Here is an 18,613-nt window from a genome sequence, read left to right as displayed (position 1 = left end):
AAGGTGACTTTAACCAGCAGTATCAGTTGGATCTCTACGCAGTCAGAAAACTTTCCATGGTAGCGACTATTACCCATTGTTACTGGTAGCTGTTTGTTCGTGTACCCTTGTGGATGAAGGACAGCTGCAACCCTCGTGCAAAATAATCCATTACTTGTTTCACCCGTCATCCTGTATTTTGTCAAATATTTATTTTAATCTTTCTTATCTCTACTCTTGCATACACACAGATGTATGAGAACAATATCGAAAAGGTGAGACAATCATCTTAGCCAGAAAAGACATCCAGTTACCAAGCATGAGGGCACGCCTAAAAACTCTTTCTTGCAGGAAAGCTGCCTCAGTGGAACTTGTCCGCTGAATGACTTGTAAGTCTTAGAGATTACTCAGCCACTGGTTCTATACAGTATTTTTAAAGATGATTGGTTTGTCAAAAATGCAGAAAGTCTGCTGCTGGGAGGTAGAACTGGTCTGCAACATTTAACCCCCCCAAAAAAACCCTGTGCATCTTATTCCAGTTGTACACAGTTCTTGAGAATATGAAAAAACATACGAAGAGAGCACTGGGAGGAAGATATTAGGCAAGCATGAAGCAAGAAAGAGGGCCTATTTGCACATAGGTCCCAAATCAGTGGAACTTTATGACATTTTCAGGGGTTAGGTGTTTTGATTTCTTTTTTTTTTTTTTTTTTGAGGAACAGTTAATGCACTACCTCATTGTAAGTTAATGCGCTAGTCTAAGAAGTCAGCATTAAGTCAATGATCACCACAACTCAGCATGGCCGAGAAACTGCGTCTGCTTTAGTAAATAACACCGAATGCATTCAGTGGCAGTCTCCGCAGATGTTCCCTGTACAGTGTGTAGGTTTGTGATTAGTTTCTGGAAATATGTGATGAGTTATTTTTTTTTTTCTTCATGGCTCTGAAAATAAGCTAAAATTAAGGGTGTGTTAGCTTTCTGTTATTCTTATCTTCAGTAGCCCTCCTGCTTGACCACATCATTTACATGTTCGCTTTGGCTTTGTAACAAATAGAACACTGGCCAGTCAGTTAAAAGGCATTTTAGTCATTACGTGTGACATATTTAATGTTTTTTTGTTCCTCTTAGTTCTAAATCTGTTTTACCGCAAATGTGCCAAAAACTACATTGATCCTCCATTAAAAGTAGCGCCTTGAGCTTTTAGCTTGTTAACTTGGAGAGGGAAATGGTGATGAGGGGGCACCAGCACAAGAGGATGGAGTTGTAATCACAGTGGTTAACATGAACAATTACAAATACATATTGAAAGCATAGCTTAAAGATTCCGCAGTAAAAATACCAAAGATGCGGTCAGAAACAGAAGGAAGAGGGCGGTTTAGAGCGAATGAGTACAGGTCAGGAGGTTTCGCAGTGATTCGTGGTGCCATACTCAGATTTTTAGTTCTCCATTTGTATGCTGATGCAGGCTGCTAGCAGTCTCCTGCATTATTAATGAATAATAACATTTATAATTCAAAATAATTAGCAAACAGAGAAGTAAACTCATCCATGTCATCATTCAAACACGGGAAGGTTATACTAACCTCGCAAGAGCGGCCATGTGCAATTTGAGGAGTCTAAGAGTAACTTTCAAAAAAGGACATGGTTGTACTGTTGGCAGCATAAAGAGTGGCGCATAAAGGCAGCACTCCCATTAGGACTCCAGCATGTTTGTGTCGAGACACCAGTGTTTGGTTTGCTTTACGCAACACTACTCCAAATGATTTAGGGTTTTGGTATAAGATGAGATGCAGTTCTTAAGTAAACAAATAGAGAAAAGGAGGGAAGAGATGCTGTGTTAAAAAGACAAGCATAATTTTAGAAATACTATATCCTTTGGGTAAATAAGGTAATAAGTTATAAATGCTAGTAGTAAGTTAAGGACATAGGTAATGGGTTAGATAGCAGTCAGTTTACTGCTTTGAGCAGCTGACCAAGTCCAGTATGATTTCAGCAGCTGTCTTTTAGGGCTTTGCAACACTTTTCTTTATTGCAGCTGTGAAATTGGGGGGGGGGGGATTAGATTTGCAAGCAGATAGCGAACATGTCAAAGTGAAAGCCACCTGCTCAGGTATGAAAATGAGGGCTTCCCCCCCCCCCCCCCCCCCATAAACCATAGGTGGTTCTGTTAAAACTATGTCCTGGTAACAGAGGCTCTATAAATAAGATTTCCCTTGTCTTTATAAACTGTGTTATAGAAGACGTATTCTAAACAGCGGCTAATTTTTCGTTTGCTGAGGACCTAACAAGGAAAAGAGGGGTGCCCACCATAGTGGGAAGGCGCACTGTGGCAGAAGTAAAATACTTTTGCTGGTGTATGTTAGAATTTTATTACTTTGAGGTGGGGTTTTTTTTTGGTTTGGTTTTTTTTTTTCTTTCAAGATGACAAGCTTTGTTTCTTTTATCTGCCCGGGCTGAATGCGTGTATTAATCCGACACGACGGGTTGGCTTCCTGATACGAATTTATAAGCAATACGCAAATAAAGGCATCATTAGCTCTGTGGCGGGGGGACGGCGGGGGAGGCCATGCCCTCCCCCGTCGCCCCGGCCGGGGGTCGTGCCCTCCCCCGCCGTTCCCGGTGCCCGTGGGCGGGCAGGTTACCGCGGCACCGACACGCCCGGCCGGCAGTTGCCCGGGAGCCGGCGAGCGGGGCGAGGAAGCTCCGCGCTGGGGCGGCGGAGGGGGAGGGGGGCCGAGGTGGGTAAAGCCCCCGTCGGGAGATGCGGTTGCGATTCGGCCCCCTCCTGACGGTTCTGTGCCTGGGAGTCGCCTTCCCCCTCCTGTGGTACGCGGCGAACCGAGGTGAGAGCCGGCACCGGGGGCGAGAAGGGCGAGCGTCCCGGCGGCACTTGTTGCCTCTACTCCCGCCGTCGGGGAGGCGGGGGGACACCGCGGGGATGGGCTCCCTTCCGACGGTCGGTTTGTCGTCCCGTCCCGTTTCCCCTCCCTGGAGTCTCCGGTCCCCCCGCGGATGGAAGATCGGTAACGGAGAGCCGTCTCAGCTTGCCGAGTCGGGACGTTAGTCCCGGTCGCCCCACAGCCCGCCCCGCTAGCCCTCGGCTCGGCGGCAGCTGGGGAAAGAGAAACCGGCCCCGGGTAGGGCTGAGGGTGCGGGTCTCGCCTGTCCTGTCCTCCGGAGGTCGTGGGTTTAACACCCACCCAGTTACCAGCTTGCCTTACACCTGGTGAGACTGGGTCTTTGGGTCAAACCTGTACGGTTAAAAAAGAAACAAACCCAAATTTAAGGAAAAAAAAAAAAAAAGTTACTAACAACCATCCTGCGCTAGGATGGAAAGAGCAAGTCTAAAGGTGATTGCCGTGGCTGTCGCTTTGTAAGTGTTCATATTACTCAGGGAGCACCATTATCCATGCTGCAGTTGTACTTGTGCCTCACGTCCAGTCGCTTTTCTACCTGTATGTTTCTAGCACCAGAACACAATGTTCAATCCAGAGGGAAAAAAAAAACCCTGAATTTTTATATTTTTATTTATAAACTTTAAAATGACATAATATCTTTTTAAAAGGTTACATAGGTGGCACATGTTGGATAGATTTACGGAAAGCCACGTCTAAGATTCTCTGAGCCTACATAGGAAAGATAAAACTGATGCTATTTTATGAAAAAGAAGATCTCTCCAAATAGTAGGTGTGAGGCCTGCAGACATGGCTTGTTATGGGGCAGTATGATTGGGGTGACAGTGAGAGAGTGGATCTTGAAGCGCTTCGTATATACACCTTTACGGAAGGTCTGCTTTTATAGATGCAGAAGAATTAGAATAAGCCAATCTGGAATTTCTGAGATGAACACAGAACTGTGCCTAGCTGTTAATTTACTTATCTTAATTGTTTCTCTAACGGATAGAAGGGTAGTAGAAATCGTGACCCCGCAAGGGAATATGGAATGGAGTGGAGGCAGTGCTGATCCTCCTGCCTTTATCATTTCTTGTCAGCTATGTGGTTGTTTATCTTACAGCACTTGACACGTTTCTCAGTGGCAATCCTGCTAGCAGTGGGGAAGGAGGAGCAGAAGTAAAAGCAGGGTGTGTCTTAAGAAACTAAGATCCAAGAGATGATAGAATGAAAGCGTTTGTCCCATCTGCAGTTACCGCCCCTATCACCATGTTATCTTGTGACTCCTTGTTGCTGAAATTCCATTTTTATCCCGCTTTCTTTTTGGCCTTTCTCTGCTGGCATTCCATGCTGGGGTGTTTTGCTTTGAGGGTTTTTTTTTGTTTGTCTGTTTGTTTTGGAGGGGGAGAGTAATATGTGTTGTGGCGTATATGCGTATGTGTTATTTTAACTTTTCTCTTTCCACAGTTGTCTCCTCCTCCACAGTAAGCAGAGTAACTAATTCCTCTCAGATGGCATCATTTTCCTAATTATTATTATTAGCACCTGTTTTCTTAACAAGCTTTTAACCATTACAAATGTAAATATGTAGTGTTCCGGGATACATTCTCTCCTAAGCTTGGTAAATATCACAGGTGTGTATACAAAAGAGTTGATGCTAGTAACCAAAGGAGGAGGTAACAGCATGTGATGAATGACTTTAAGTTTATTTCGCTGGAAAGATAGTCTTTGCTCCTGAGCAGTGTTAAAAGGCAGATGGGCCTTCTACCCATCCCAAAACCCCAGGAACAGCCCAGTGTTGTTACCTTTTTTCACCAAGAGATAAGCATTGGGAGCAAACCAGCGACAGCTCTAGTCCTGTCACAGAGTGTCTGCTTAAGAAGGTGGCTTGAAATTAATCTTTTTCTTTGCAAATAGACAGATACCTCTGCTTAGATGTTGTTCAACCTCTCTTCTTCCCTTCTGTGTTGCTGAACTTGCCTCTCCACCGACATGCCTAGAGCACTACAGGAGGTCCCACTTTTCACACATCTCAAACTGCGATGTTCATTTTCTTTTCTAATGCTCTTTTCACTTACCCCACCTGTTACTGAGAGGTCAAGTACTGTCTCAGCTTGTCAGCTTCCATCTCTTTCAAATGTCAAATGTTCTTCTCTGGCTTATTTTCTTCCACACGTTTGTTAAATCTCCTCTTACTTCAGTTTCCTTCTCTGCTTTGCCTGTTAAAACGTTTAGGCTGCTCTTGATCTTTGACTATGGCTTATCGCACCAAGCAGCAGTAGTCTGCAGTATTCCCTCCAATTTCTATCCAGTTCTTGTTTCTTGGATTGTAGTGAGGTTTTTGTTCATTGTACAACTAGGACAGGGCATCCTAGCTCAGGACTAGTGGTCTTAAGTACTTCCATAATACGAAAAATATCTGATAGCCCTGGAAAATCCTGTTCAGTCTGACTGCAGTCTCGGAGCCTTTCAGACCTTGGAGTGTAAATCAGGTATTGGCTCTGTCCCGATTTCTGTGCAAATAAAAATCAATAGCTTAAGCCAGCGACCTTTAAATGCCTTATAGTAAGGGGCTAAGCTAGCTTGAGAGATTTGAGTTGAGACGTGTTTGCTGTCAATGACAGCAGTAAATAATTGGGTGTTTGGTATTCCTCCTAACTTCTCAGTGCAGTCTGATTGTTGACTTGCAGTTGTGAGACTTAATGGGTGTACGGGGAACTTGAATTGGCATGGCAGGGAAGATGCTCCTGCATCACTTACGCACTTAAAAATGAAAGTTCAGAATCTACCAAAGTTGCTAGATTTCGGCTATTGTGGATAACTTTATATACATTTTAACTATCCTTACAAAGATGTTTTCATAGTTGCTTTTTCCATTGCTTTATAAATATAAGCAGAGGTTTCATTTTAAATAGGTTGATATTTTTGTGGCAAAAAAAAAAGTAATTACGGGGACAACTGGTAATCAGTAGATATTCAGCAAAGCCTCATTCTGTCTAAACTTGCACGACGATTCCTCTAACATCCTCTACAGCACTTGCGAACGCAGGCAGCTCTTGGCAAGTAATGAGATGGACTGCTGTAGCAATACCTGTTCCACGTCCTGCATGGTTTTGCTGTGAGCTTTTTGGTCCCTTCCCTGGCCCCAAGCAAAACCTGTCTGAAGCAAACAGTTTGCATCTGGGGCTAGGAAGGGCTCTCGTCAGGATGATGCAGATGTTCCTGCTGTTGCACAACTGAGTTACAATCCGCTTGTTAATTCCCCTGACCAGAAGTGTTTGTTCTCATATAAATACTCTTTGTATAGATTTGTAGTTATGGACAGTAGTATACAACTTACAATATGTGTAGCAATCTTCTCACACAGTTTTAGCTACCATTTTCAGTGTAAATATTAATCAAGAAGATATATCACAGGTATACAAAAATATGAAAGTAAACATAAGGAAATAACAAATCTTGAAAGACAGTAAAAGGGAAGGCAAGAGCGCATTACAAACTCATTACAAACCTACATCAAGTTTCTTCAGAGGAAAGACTATCCCTGAATAAAAAGAAACTTTGGTGTCTTGGCTGAATAACAATGAATTTTTTGGAAGTCACAGCAATGAAGTAAATCAGATCATCTCACATGGCAGCACGTCTTCATGTTGCTCGTAAGGGTTACAAGATTAGATCTCTTTGAATTGATTTGTAATGTGTTGCTGCCCTCTTCACTTAAATTTCTGGGGCACTTTATCGGAATGAATTAAAACTAAGCTTTGTCGGGAAGTTAGGAGAAATATGATGTCACGAGGACCCGAGTATGTTAATATATACGTGTGGAGTCAAACATTGTGAAACCTGGGTTCCTTTAGTTATTCCTTTGAGGTGGGGTGAAGAAGAGAGAAACTGTACTTAATTGCATTAACAGAGGTATACTTAAGGTTTATCAAATTGTTTAACGTATTAAATTTTTCATTATTTCACAAAACTTTTCAGCAGGAAAAAGGGTACAAAGGGTTAAAAAGGTATTTCTGATTAAAGTTTTTTTTTTTTTAAGTTGAAATATAGTAATGTACATGCTAGCCCAAACAGCTGATCACACATTTCTTTGATTTCCAACAATCTTCTGGCCACGGTGTGGTGCTTTGCTTCGTCTGGCCAACCCCTGCCCTTGCTGTGCACCCAAGCACAGGTCCCCAGGAGATTCTGTCACTCATGATGGAGTTCTTTGCAGCTTTCCTGTCCAGACCCAACTGGCATGCTCTGTCTCAAAACTTCAATTAAATAGTGGCAAACTGACAGATTTGATAAGGAGTCTTGAATCACACCATTCTCATTTCCACCTATAAAGCTCATCCAGATTTATGAACATGCATAAGACAATTTTCCTGCCTTCTCTATGCCTGTTAGGCTGTGTTTAACCACCATTTTCCCCAGTTGTCTCAGTTGACTCGTAGGCTACGTCTTCCCTCCTTGCCTCCATGCATATGCTTCCTCCCAGTGGAACCAAGAGCATACAGAGGTTATTGCGCACTCAGATTTTGCCCCAACACACAGTCAGGATGTGGCCAAAATGCACAGTGTGGTGAGGGAAGAGTTCCTCCCGTCCACTGATTGCTTACTCAGTTTATTTGCATAGTTCTGCATTTAGGTGTTTAAAAAAATTAAAAATACAACCACCTCAAATGGGACTTAAGACTTAGTATTTACTGATCCCAAATTTTATATCAAAATTCACATCCAAGTGTTAGAAAAGCTGTATAGTTTTACTGGCTTCTAAATGTGTAATTTACTGAACTAAGAGTCTGCTTCTTACAGTTACTTTGGGCGGAATAGTGGCTGCCTTGTCCTCAAAAGTAGAGGAACTGAGTCATAAATCCTATAAAGATTCAGGTACAAAATGAGACCAGTTACTGTTGGTTTTCGTAGAGAAAGGGATAGGGAACATTTCAGAGCTCTCTTTGTTTGCTGTGCAGTGTCTCATCACAACCTGTACTTAAACAAGTGTAAACATATGACCTTCACGTGTTCTGAATGTTGCACAGAGTCTTGAGGAACATGGTTTTATCCAGAAATACTTTAGTTAGTGGCTAGGCATTTAATTAAATGTGTGTATAAATGAGTGATTGTTGCTACATCAGGCAGAACAGTAAAAATATTTAAAATACTAACCAGAATGAAGCAATAACCATTGCTTGAAGTGAATGGGTACTTTTTATTTACCTGATAAAGACCATATTCAAATCAGAATTTTCCACTGCTATTAAGAACCTCTATCGTGTTACTAGCATTACTTTGTTAAAACCAAAGTATACCAATTACGGGCAAACACCGTGCAATACCCATTTAATTTATACATTTTTCCACTTATCGTAATACTAATTATATATAAAAATATATATATAAAATAAAATATATAGTGATGTTCTGACTGGATGTTTTAAGATCCCTTTTCACTACATTTGAATATAGGAAAAGGCTCAGATCTAAAATGAGGACTGTTTGCCAACATTTAAGAAAATATTAGAACTTAAATTCTATTTTAAGTTTGCTTATCTGTTCTCAGTTAGAGACAGTATGTAAACGGTTCCGTAAAAAGTCTTCTATGCCAAACCCAGCAGCGAGTCAATGTTCATTATACAGTTCAATGTGTTTTCAAAATTCAGTTAACAACTCTGATCTGCCTTTAACTTTGTGTTTGTTTTAATACTGGAAAGCGATCTGGTTCTCTCCCAAGTATATCCTCTGTATGGGCACAGAGGGACCCTAACGTCCCCCCCAAAATTGCTGGCACACTACTTTTCTTTGCCGCTGGGTTAGCGCGGTGTCCCTCCTCTGGCCTTCACCATCTGGGAGCTCCTGATGTGGATACTGTCAAAGAGGAGTTCTGCCCTGGCCAAACGTCCTGCCGCCGGGTTTCTCTGCTTGCTTAGACACCTACAGAGAGAGCTAAAAAAACACGGCGGGAGAGAGTCCTCACTGCCTGTTAAGCCCTGCACTTTGCCTTACGGAGCCTGCACATTTGATACCACTGCCTCACAGCCGGGCAAAGGTTTCAGCCAGCTAGCTGAGAATTGTGCCCGTCTGAAATTCATCTTTCTCTTCCGACTTGCAGCCTCCGCCATCTGCCGTGGCCATAGCCCCCGCTGTCCAGTTGCCATCAGGGCACGGACAGGATAGATGACTGGAAACGATTAGAAGCTTCTTAACCTGCTCGCTTCACCTTCCCTTTTCAACTGTGTAAAATAAACCAACCTCAGCACTGACTGGCTTCAGAGGTTCCTGAATATTGAAGTTATGTAGTAAGACACGCTGTGGCCCATGCTTAAAGCCCAACAGTCAAAGCCACCCCGGTTCTGACGAACATTAAACATCATGGGTGAATGTACCCAGTGCAGGTGAAGCAGCTTCTGACTTCACGGTAGTTTTTCTTGGCTGGCTCCAAACTGTTGGGGGACACAAATAATTCTGTGCTGTACTGCTATAAACAAACTATTTCAAGATCGTGCACAAATTCAGGAAGGCGTCCTTACCTGGAAAGGTGCTTAAATACCCTTAGATTTCAGCACATTGTTGATTGTTGGATTGAAGTGTTTGCGTAAGAACTGGCTGTTCTGAACTGAGACGGAGCCATTGTTTGGGGGATTTTTTTCCTCCTCGCTCTGAGAGAACAAAACTCAAGCTTGCAAAGCATGTAATGAGATTTAGAAAGGTCTCACTATTTTAGATCAGTTACAGGAAGATAACAAACCGCCGCAGTTATTAGTGCAGCGCATGCCTCAATGGTTTAATATGCTTCATTAACTTGAACAGAGAGCAGTGGGTCCAAGCGTGGAGTATGACACGATCTTTTGCAGTTAGTGTGCTTATAGCATTTTCTTTTAAAGGGGGCATCAACCAGAATTAAGTTTCTGCAAGAAAGTGTCGTTAGGTACAATAAGCAGCGTAGCTTGTAATCAAATAGGAACAAGAGTCTCTTCTAGCCTGCAGGGTGTTTTCTTCCCGCCTTTCTGCCACTCCTAGCTTTCCCTTTCTTTTCTTTTTTTTCTTTGAATGCTAGGAGGAGATAGCGATGAATTGTCCCACAGCTCTTAGAGATTGTCAGAAATCAATTGTTAATAAAACTGGAAGCATTTGTGATAATAGGAACTATGTGTGTGCGGAGCTAAGAGAAATAATCGGTTGACTTTCAGAATGAGTATTTGCTTTAGAGATTAGTATTGTTTCTAAACAGTTTCAGTTTCCGGTGCAGAAAGTTATATATATGTATCTATTGGGAAAGAACACAAGATTGCCTTTAAAACTATTTTAAGTATTGACATCTTAGAATTACAGTAGCTGTAAGTATATATGGCGACACGTGGTAAACAATCAGAGGAAAAGCTGTAGCAGAGCTGAAAATCCGTCACAAAAGCTTTGAGTGCTGCTATCACTGAGTCTGGTTTGCTGTTGGTTCTTTGTTTTTTTCCTCCCCTGGCTTGTAACCAGCGTAACCCCATTTCCTAGTAGGGTTTCCTTAGCCTAGCAGAGTCAGCTCACCAAAAGGGGGGACACACGACCATTTACTTTTTATAGTTTTGCCACAGGTCCTTCTCTCACTATTTTCCTGTTTTATCCTGACATGCCCCGTTGCTGATAGAACCCCTGGTAGAGGAGGTGTTGCCCAGTCAGGCTATCGCTGGGGTCAGAGAGCGTTTCACGATCCAGCCGAAGCTCGTTCCTTCGGGCCCTCCTTGCCCGAGGGAGCTGGAGTTGTGAGAATGTGAGAACGCCCTGTCTGCTTCTTTCCAAGCGACCCAGAGCAAGCAGCTGGGTCTGTTCTGTGCAGATCCTTGGAGAGCAGCACTTTTCCACACACACAAGCTAAAATCCATTCAAACTTGATAACTATTTAAATATTTATTTAGCTTCGTAGTGCTTCTAATTTTTTCTTCTTAGCTTGCTACAATTATATCAGTAATAAAATTATATCAGTAATAAATGCTGCTCATCACAGTACCTTTATTGCACAGCAAAATACAAAAAGTTCAGTACTGCTTTCTGAATATACGTTTTTTGCCAAACTAATAGTTAATATCGCTCAGTTACATATGCTCTAATAACACTTAGAACATTTCATGTTCTATTTCGAACTTATATACGTTTATAATAACAAACTCTTCACTCAAGGTGAGTGAATATGACGTCCCTTTTGTCAAGCCTTTGGTTCCCCAGCTGTCAAAATCGCATGAGATAAGCAGTTAGTAAAGAGTCTTGTTCTACTAACCGAACAGCGGCTTCAGCTCTGAAAGACTTAAAAATGTGATTTCTCTCTTCTGGCCTGAAGAAATAGATAAGGCCGATTATGAATGCCGGCTTCTTTGGATGCGCTCAGCGATAGCTGAGTGTTGACCTTTATTTGCCAGCGGCATCTGTGATATTTTGGTGGGCTCACCTCTAAGTAAGCAACTAAAACTACGATTACCCAGTGCTTGCCAAAATGTCAGCCTGGTTTTGACACCGGTGTTTTGAGTCATACCGACACTGGATAAAGAATTGTAAAGAGGGGGACTACAATGTTATTATTCATCTGTAATTTCTTTACTGATTCCCCAATATAGATGTACCGAGGAAAATTTTAGTTTGATTTAGCAAAATCTGATGCTATCACAGTGCTAGAAATGTTACAAAACACCTCCGTTACAAAATGATTGATTCCCTCTTCAGAAGCAGTAAGTTGCATCTGGTGATAATGTGTGTTTATCTGGAGATTGTGGGCTTGCTCTTTGTTGTTTGCATCTTCCCAGGAGCACATAGAACTTTACTGCAGGTTAAACCTCCACTTTTTCTTGGGGCTATCTAACTCCTAATAAAGGCAATAGGAATTTAAAGAAAAATGCACATTCTTTACTGTATCTTTAGTTTATACCTCTGAATTTGTCTTGGAATTGCAAGATAAATCTCCACCATGTTTACATGTATTGATGCTCTATTTCAAATCACTTTTTTTCCCTGAAAACAGTATGATTCATGTCTGTCAGTCACCTAAATCAGCTTAAACCACCTGTTCCCATTTTATTTGTTTACCTTCTGAAGCAAAAAGCTAAAGGTTGGATCATGGCATGGGAAACACAGCTGCGAGAGAAAAGCATAAAACAAGAAAGTGTGTTCCTACATAATAGTTGATCAAAGGGACCTTCCTTAGGTGCTCCAATAATTTACCTCATCTGGGGTTCTAGCGTGATGCATCATGACAGATTTGTATTGGAAATCTATTTTAACCTTTCCCCTGCAGTTGTTAGAAGATGGAGTCTCCTTCTGTTTCTTCATTTGACCTAAGTTTATTTATTTATTTATTCTCCGATTATTTTTTTAGGGAAGCCTACTTCAGTAAAGTAGAAATTTCTTGTTGCACACAGCTGAAATAATGCAGTTTTCCATTCTCTTCAGCAATGCTAAATTTACACTCGTAGCTGCATAGTGCGGAATACTCCTAGATATGAATGCCTTTCTTGCAAGTCAAAACATTTTTAAGACTGTCAGAAAATTTTAGGAAGCATTCATTTTGTGGGCATTTTACTAAACATACTTTAATTTTTTAATGAGACAAATGATAATAATAGCCATAATAATAATAATAATAATACAGATTGCATGTTTACTTCTTTTTTCTAACTACTTTCTTCCTAGATTTTTTAAACTTCAGGGTGTTCCAATCATGCATTTATTGATTACATTAAGTACTTGTGTTAAGTGCAAACAAAACAACATATTTATCCAAAATGCAAATTAATTCCGGTTTGAAATGCAAAGCCTCACAAATTTGCATTACCTGCGCATTTTGCTCTTAGTCTTTTTTACAGGCTAGAATCCCCAGGAATTCGCCTTTGCTGAGAAACAATGGTGGGTCCTGGAAAATGAGTCCTGCCAAGGATGGGACTCAGCACAGTCCACAAATAGAATGGGAGAAGTGTTTAAATAACAGGATTTAACTAAAAAAAAAAAAAACAAACCCATAAAACAAACCAAAAAACCACACAACAAAACCACAATAAAAAAGCAGCATTATAAAAAATTTTTTAAAATGAAGTAGAAGTCCCCTTCTGCCCTCTACTTTCTTTACTTCCTATTGCAAAGTGAGTGATGTTATTCAAGTGTTGCCTTATATTAATTTTAATAAGTCTGACAGTCTTTATTCACGTGGCAATGAGGCAGTGACAGGTACGAGTTTTGTATATCATCTGTGATAACTGAGAAGTTCAGACAGTATTGCTTCTTAGGAAAGTGGATGTTCTGTAAATATAACATTGACACTATCTGAGAACAGCAGAGGTGTCCAATAACCGTGACTGAAAGTACAGTGTTCCTGATGTGGATATGATTGTAGAGTATTTCATCAAAGGTGGGCTATATATTGTGAACATATCCTTCCATCCAGAGCATGGTTTTAGTTGTTATCTAATTAAATATATCCAGGAGTTCAAATAACCATCTTTACTTAATAGTTCTTAATATACTCCAGGCACTTTTTAACTCATAGATGAAGACTGAATACCTTAATATCTGTATTTTAATCTTAATAGTGTTTTGTACAAAAGACAAGCCATTACATAATGACATTCTGCAGTGTGACAAGTGTCATTGGCTTCACTGGATAGCACCTTCCACTGCAACTCATAGTCTTTCACTGACTTTTGTCCCTATTGTGGATGTCAGATTCTTGTTCTTGTCTTCAATTGCAAGCCTTTACCCCCAAAACTCTGCTCAATACTCCTCCAGACTTCGTCATTCCATGAATAAACTTTGAGCAGCCTCTTTTATTATTGTTTATATGCTTCTGGTTGTGTGGCCTTCTGGACCAACTCCTATTCTTAAACTTTCTCTTTATTGCATCATATAACACATTATGTTCTCATTGCAGGAAATGACTTAGACGTGTACCAAAGCCAGTTTCTGGAACTTCGGCAAAGACTACTGTATGCTGAAAAGGAAAATAAAAAAAGAGCACATGAACTGAGCAGTGCCCTGGATGAAATTAAACGAGTAGTCGCAGAAAGAAGGAACTTGACAACAAATCCTACAGGTTCGTGTGTATCAAAACGTACTGTGTTAACGCTTCCTAGTTTTGTGTGCTGGTGTTTCTTAATCACAGGCGTGGGGAGAAAAATCATTGATTTCATTGTATTAGAATTAGGTAGAAGCTTCTACTTTAAAAAAAAAGGGTGGGGAAGTAATCTGTAGCTACCCTTTAAACAGGATCAATTAGGAACTAAACAAGGAGAGAAATAAAAAAAAAGGGGACATGATACGCTGTTGTGGTGTCATAGTGGCAAAGCTGTACATATTGCTAATCGAGTTTCTTACAGAGCTTATCCCTCTCTTGCTGCCAACTACAGAGCACTGAATAAGCTAATTTTATGAGCTTTTACTATGCCACTACACCCTGATAAATACCAGGGCTGTGCCTAACCTGGAAGGCAGGCACACCTCCTCAGATGTTCCATAGTCCGGGTACCCCTCCTGTCCAGGTGGAGTGACTTTCTGGGGACACTGTTGGCCATTGGGCTCTGCCATCCTGCCTGCGGACCCTGGGCACCGGGGTGCACATGGTGGGTGTGCAGCCTTATCTCAGCAGGCAGACCATATACAGCTGGGTACTTGCCTGAACCCAGGAGCTGAGAAGCCCCTGGAGGTCTTAGTGGCTAGATACAGCCTAAGAATGTCCCCCCTGGAATTTATTTTTATCTTGCAAGTGGTTTGTTAATAATCTGAAGGAAATGTGAATGCTTGTAAGAGATGCCCATTAAAAGAGACCCCACCTGGAGTACTGCATCCAACTCTGGGGCCCCCAACATAAGAAGGACATGGACCTGTTGGAGCATGTCCAGAGGAGAGCCACGAGGATGATCCGAGGGCTGGAGCACCTCTCCTATAAGGACAGACTGAGAGAGTTGGGGTTGTTCAGTCTGGAGAAGAGAAGGCTCTGGGGAGATCTTATTGTGGCCTTCCAGTACCTAAATCACAGAATCACAGAATTTTCAGAGTTGGAAGGGACCTCTAGAGATCATCTAGTCCAACTCCCCTGCTAAAGCAGGATTGCCTAGAGCACATTACTCAGGACTGCATCCAGGCGGGTCTTGAAAATCTCCAGAGAAGGGGACTCCACACCCTGGGCAGCCTGTGCCAGTGCTCTGTCACCCTCACCGTAAAGAAGTTTTTCCGTGTATTTGAACGGAACTTCCTGTGTTCTAACTTGTGCCCATTACCCCTCGTCCTGTCACTGGGAACCATTGAAAAGAGCCTGGCTCTATCCTCCTTCAACCCACCCTTTAGATACTTGTACGCCATAATAAGGTCTCCCCTCAGCCTTCTCTTCTCCAGGCTAAAGAATCCCAGCTCTCTCAGCCTTTCCTCATAAGGGAGATGCTCCAAGCCCTTAATCATCTTAGTTGCCCTTCGCTGGACTTGCTCCAGCAGTTCCCTGTCCCTCTTGAACTGGGGAGCCCAAAACTGGACACAGTATTCCAGTTGTGGCTTCACCAGTGCAGAGTAGAGCCCCTACTGGCCACACTCTTCCCTATGCAGCCCAGGATTCCATTGGCCTTTTTGGCAACAAGGGCACATTGCTGGGCCATGGATAATTTACTGTCTACCACGACCCCCAGATCCTTCTCCTCAGAGCTACTTCCCAGCAGGTCCGCCCCTAACCTATACTGGTGCCTAGCATTCTTCCTCCCCAGGTGCAGGACCTTGCACTTGCTTTTGTTGAACCTCATTAGGTTCTTCTCTGCCCAGCTCTCCAGCCTGTCCAGGTCACGCTGGATGGCAGCATGGCCCTCTGGGGTGTCAGCCACCCCACCCAGTTTGGTATCATCAGCAAACTTGCTGAGGATACACTCTGTCCCCTCATCCAGGTCATTAATGAATATATTAAACAAAATTGGACCAAGTGTTGACCCCTGGGGGACACCACTGGTTACAGGCCTCCAACTAGACTCTGTGCCACGGATCACAACCCTCTGAGTTCTGTCCCGCAGCCAACTCTCAATTCACCTCACTGTCACCTCATCTAGCCCATACTTCCTCAGCTTCCTAATGAGGATGTCATGGGAGACTGTCAAAAGCCTTGCTAAAGTCAAGGTAGATGACATCCACGACTCTCCCCTCATCCAGCCAACCTGTTATAACATCATAGAAGGCTATCAGATTGGTCAAGCACGATTTACCCTTGGTAAATCCATGTTGACCACTTCCAATAACTTCCTGTTCCTCAACGTGTTTGGAGATGACATCCAGAATGAGTTGCTCCATTTACCTTCCCAGGGACAGAGGTGAGACTAACTGGTCAGTAGTTCCCTGGGTCCTCCTTCTTGCCTTTTTTGAAGATTGGAGTGATGTCAGCCTTCCTCCAGTCCTCAGGCATCTCTCCTTTTTTTCCTGAGGTCCAGCCAAAGTTCTCTATTTAGCCAGGCTGGTCTTCTTCCCCATCTGCTCGTTTTTCGAGACAAGGGGATGGCCTTCTCCTGTGCTTTTAAGAGCATCTGCTTGAAGTATGCCCAGCCTTCCTGGGCACCTTTGCTCTTCAAAACTACCTCCCAAGGGACACTCTCAACCATGCTCCTAAACAGGCTAAAGTCTGCCCTTCAGAAATCTAAGGTGGCAGTTCTGCTGGCTCCCCGCCTTACTTGATCAAGAATTGAAAATTCTATTATTTCGTGATCACTGTGCCCAAGGCAACCTCCAACCTTTACATCCCCCACAAGACCTTCTCTGTTAACAAACAGTAGGTCCAGTAGGTCACTTCCCCTAGTTGGTTCCTTCACCAGCTGTGTTAGGAAGTTGTCTTCCACACACTCCAGGAACCTCCGGGACTGTTCCCTCTCTGCTGCGTAGTATTTCCAGCAGACATCTGAGAAGTTGAAGTCCCCCACAAGAATAAGGGCAGATGATCGTGAGACCTCTGCCAGCTGCTTATAGAATACTTCATCGGCTTCTACATCCTGATTGGGAGGTCTATAACAAACTCCCATCACGATGTCTGCCTTATTGGCCTTCCCCTTAATTCTTATCCATACACACTCAACACTGTCATCCACACTGTTAAGTTCCAGACATTCAAAACTGCCCCTAACATAGAGGGCCACCCCACCACCTCTCCTTCCTTGCCTATCCTTTTTGAAGAGTTGGTAGCCATCAATTACAGCACTCCGCTTGTGTATGTCCTCCCACCTCGTTTCTGTGATGGCAACTGTATCATAGTTTCCTTGCTGTACAATGGCCTCCAGCTCCTCCTGTTTATTTCCCATGCTGCGTGCATTAGTATAGATGCACTTCAGCTGGGCTAATTGTCCTGCCACTTCCTTGGGGGGACAAGCCCTAATTCGCACCTGATCGTACTCAGACACTACTGTAGCTACCAAATTATCACTACCCCTCATGTCTTTGCTGTCACACAATTCACCATCCCCCACCATCACTGGGACAGGCTGCAAGACCTTGCTAACACTTTTACCCAGAAGCACTCGTACACTTCTCCCAGGCACCACTTTTGTGATCCTGGTTTCATCCCCATCCCCCTTCAAACCTAGTTTAAAGCCCTATAGATGAGCCCTGCTAGCTCTTGTCCCAGGATCTTTCTTCCCCTTCGGGTTAGGCTTCCCCCACCTGTTGCCAGCATGCCTGGTTTCTTGTAGATGAGCCCATGATCAAAAAAGAGGGCCTACAGGAGAGAAGGGGAAGGACTTTTTACAAGGGCATGTAGTGATAGGACGAGGGGGAAGAGGGCAGGTTTAGATTAAGCATTAGGAAGAAATTTTTCACTTTGAGGGTGGTGAGGCACTGGAACAGGTTGCCCAGAGAGGTTGTTGAGGCCCCATCCCTGGAGGTGTTCAAAGGCCAGGCTGGATGGGGCTTTGAGTAGCCTGGTCAAACCTATGGCAGGGGGTTTGGAACTAGATAATCTTCAAGGTCCTTTCCAACCTAAACCATTCTATGATTCTATTAAAAGAAAAGGACACCAACATGCAATTAAGTTCACTAGTGATCTGGCTTCTTTCCATTGTTTAATGTCCTCGTTTGAGGACACTATACTTAATTAAACTTCTTATTTCTTTATTTTAAAATGTATTAGATTCTTGCCTTACAGACTGTCATACAGCCCCATCTATCCGCACACTGGCGTTGTATCCAATAGATTAGACAGTTTGATTCTGTCCCCTGAAAGAAACGACGTAATGGTGCAGGATCTGCCTTCCTCCCTCTACAGATTGGAAGAGCTGCTTCCCCCGGGAGAGAAGGAAAACTGGAAGGGGCATCTCTGTGCTGGAGGCATTCCACAACACACCCCGCCTTCAAAAAGAGCCTGGAAAACCACTGAAACTACTTTTTTAAAAATCCTTATTTGCATTCAGTACAGCGGGCTGGTATCAGATTAAAATAGGGAATTAACCAGGACTGCTCCAGGGGGAGAAGGCACAAGGTGCATTCCTGCTTTGTGTTGTCAGCTTTGTTTCTTATCCTCTTCTTCCCTGCCTCTTTTTGCCTTGTTTATTCAATATTAATCGCGTGGGACTGTTCAGATGTGCATAAACAAACACTTGAGTGTTGGCAGGGTTGTGGCCTTACAAGCCTGAAAATAGAGACCATGTTGTCACCTACCAGTGTCCCCACATACTATGGGCAAAGAGTTCCTGCCTAATGCACATAATAGCAGTCGAGGAGAGAGCAAGTTCCCCTTCCCTCTGCTCTTCATTCTCATTGGAGCCAGCAGAATATCAGA

At 42.9% G+C, this 18,613-nt stretch overlaps 1 protein-coding gene across 1 annotated transcript in view; it reads left to right on the top strand.

The window, feature by feature from the left end:
• Window positions 1-2,654: 2,654 nt before the first annotated feature.
• The window catches only part of MGAT4D (MGAT4 family member D), a 41,204-nt gene continuing 25,245 nt past the window's right edge, over window positions 2,655-18,613 (top strand). The window contains exons 1-2 of the mRNA XM_082482249.1: window positions 2,655-2,823; window positions 13,757-13,918. Coding sequence (XP_082338375.1) covers window positions 2,742-2,823; window positions 13,757-13,918 — 244 coding nt within the window. The 5' untranslated portion in view covers window positions 2,655-2,741. The remainder of the gene's footprint in view (window positions 2,824-13,756; window positions 13,919-18,613) is intronic.

The sequence above is a fragment of the Vanellus vanellus genome (assembly GCF_965231255.1).
Source record: "Vanellus vanellus genome assembly, chromosome: 4".
Classification (NCBI taxonomy): domain Eukaryota; kingdom Metazoa; phylum Chordata; class Aves; order Charadriiformes; family Charadriidae; genus Vanellus; species Vanellus vanellus.
The sequence above is the reverse complement of the archived record's forward strand: the minus strand, read 5'-3'. Positions and strand labels throughout refer to the sequence as shown.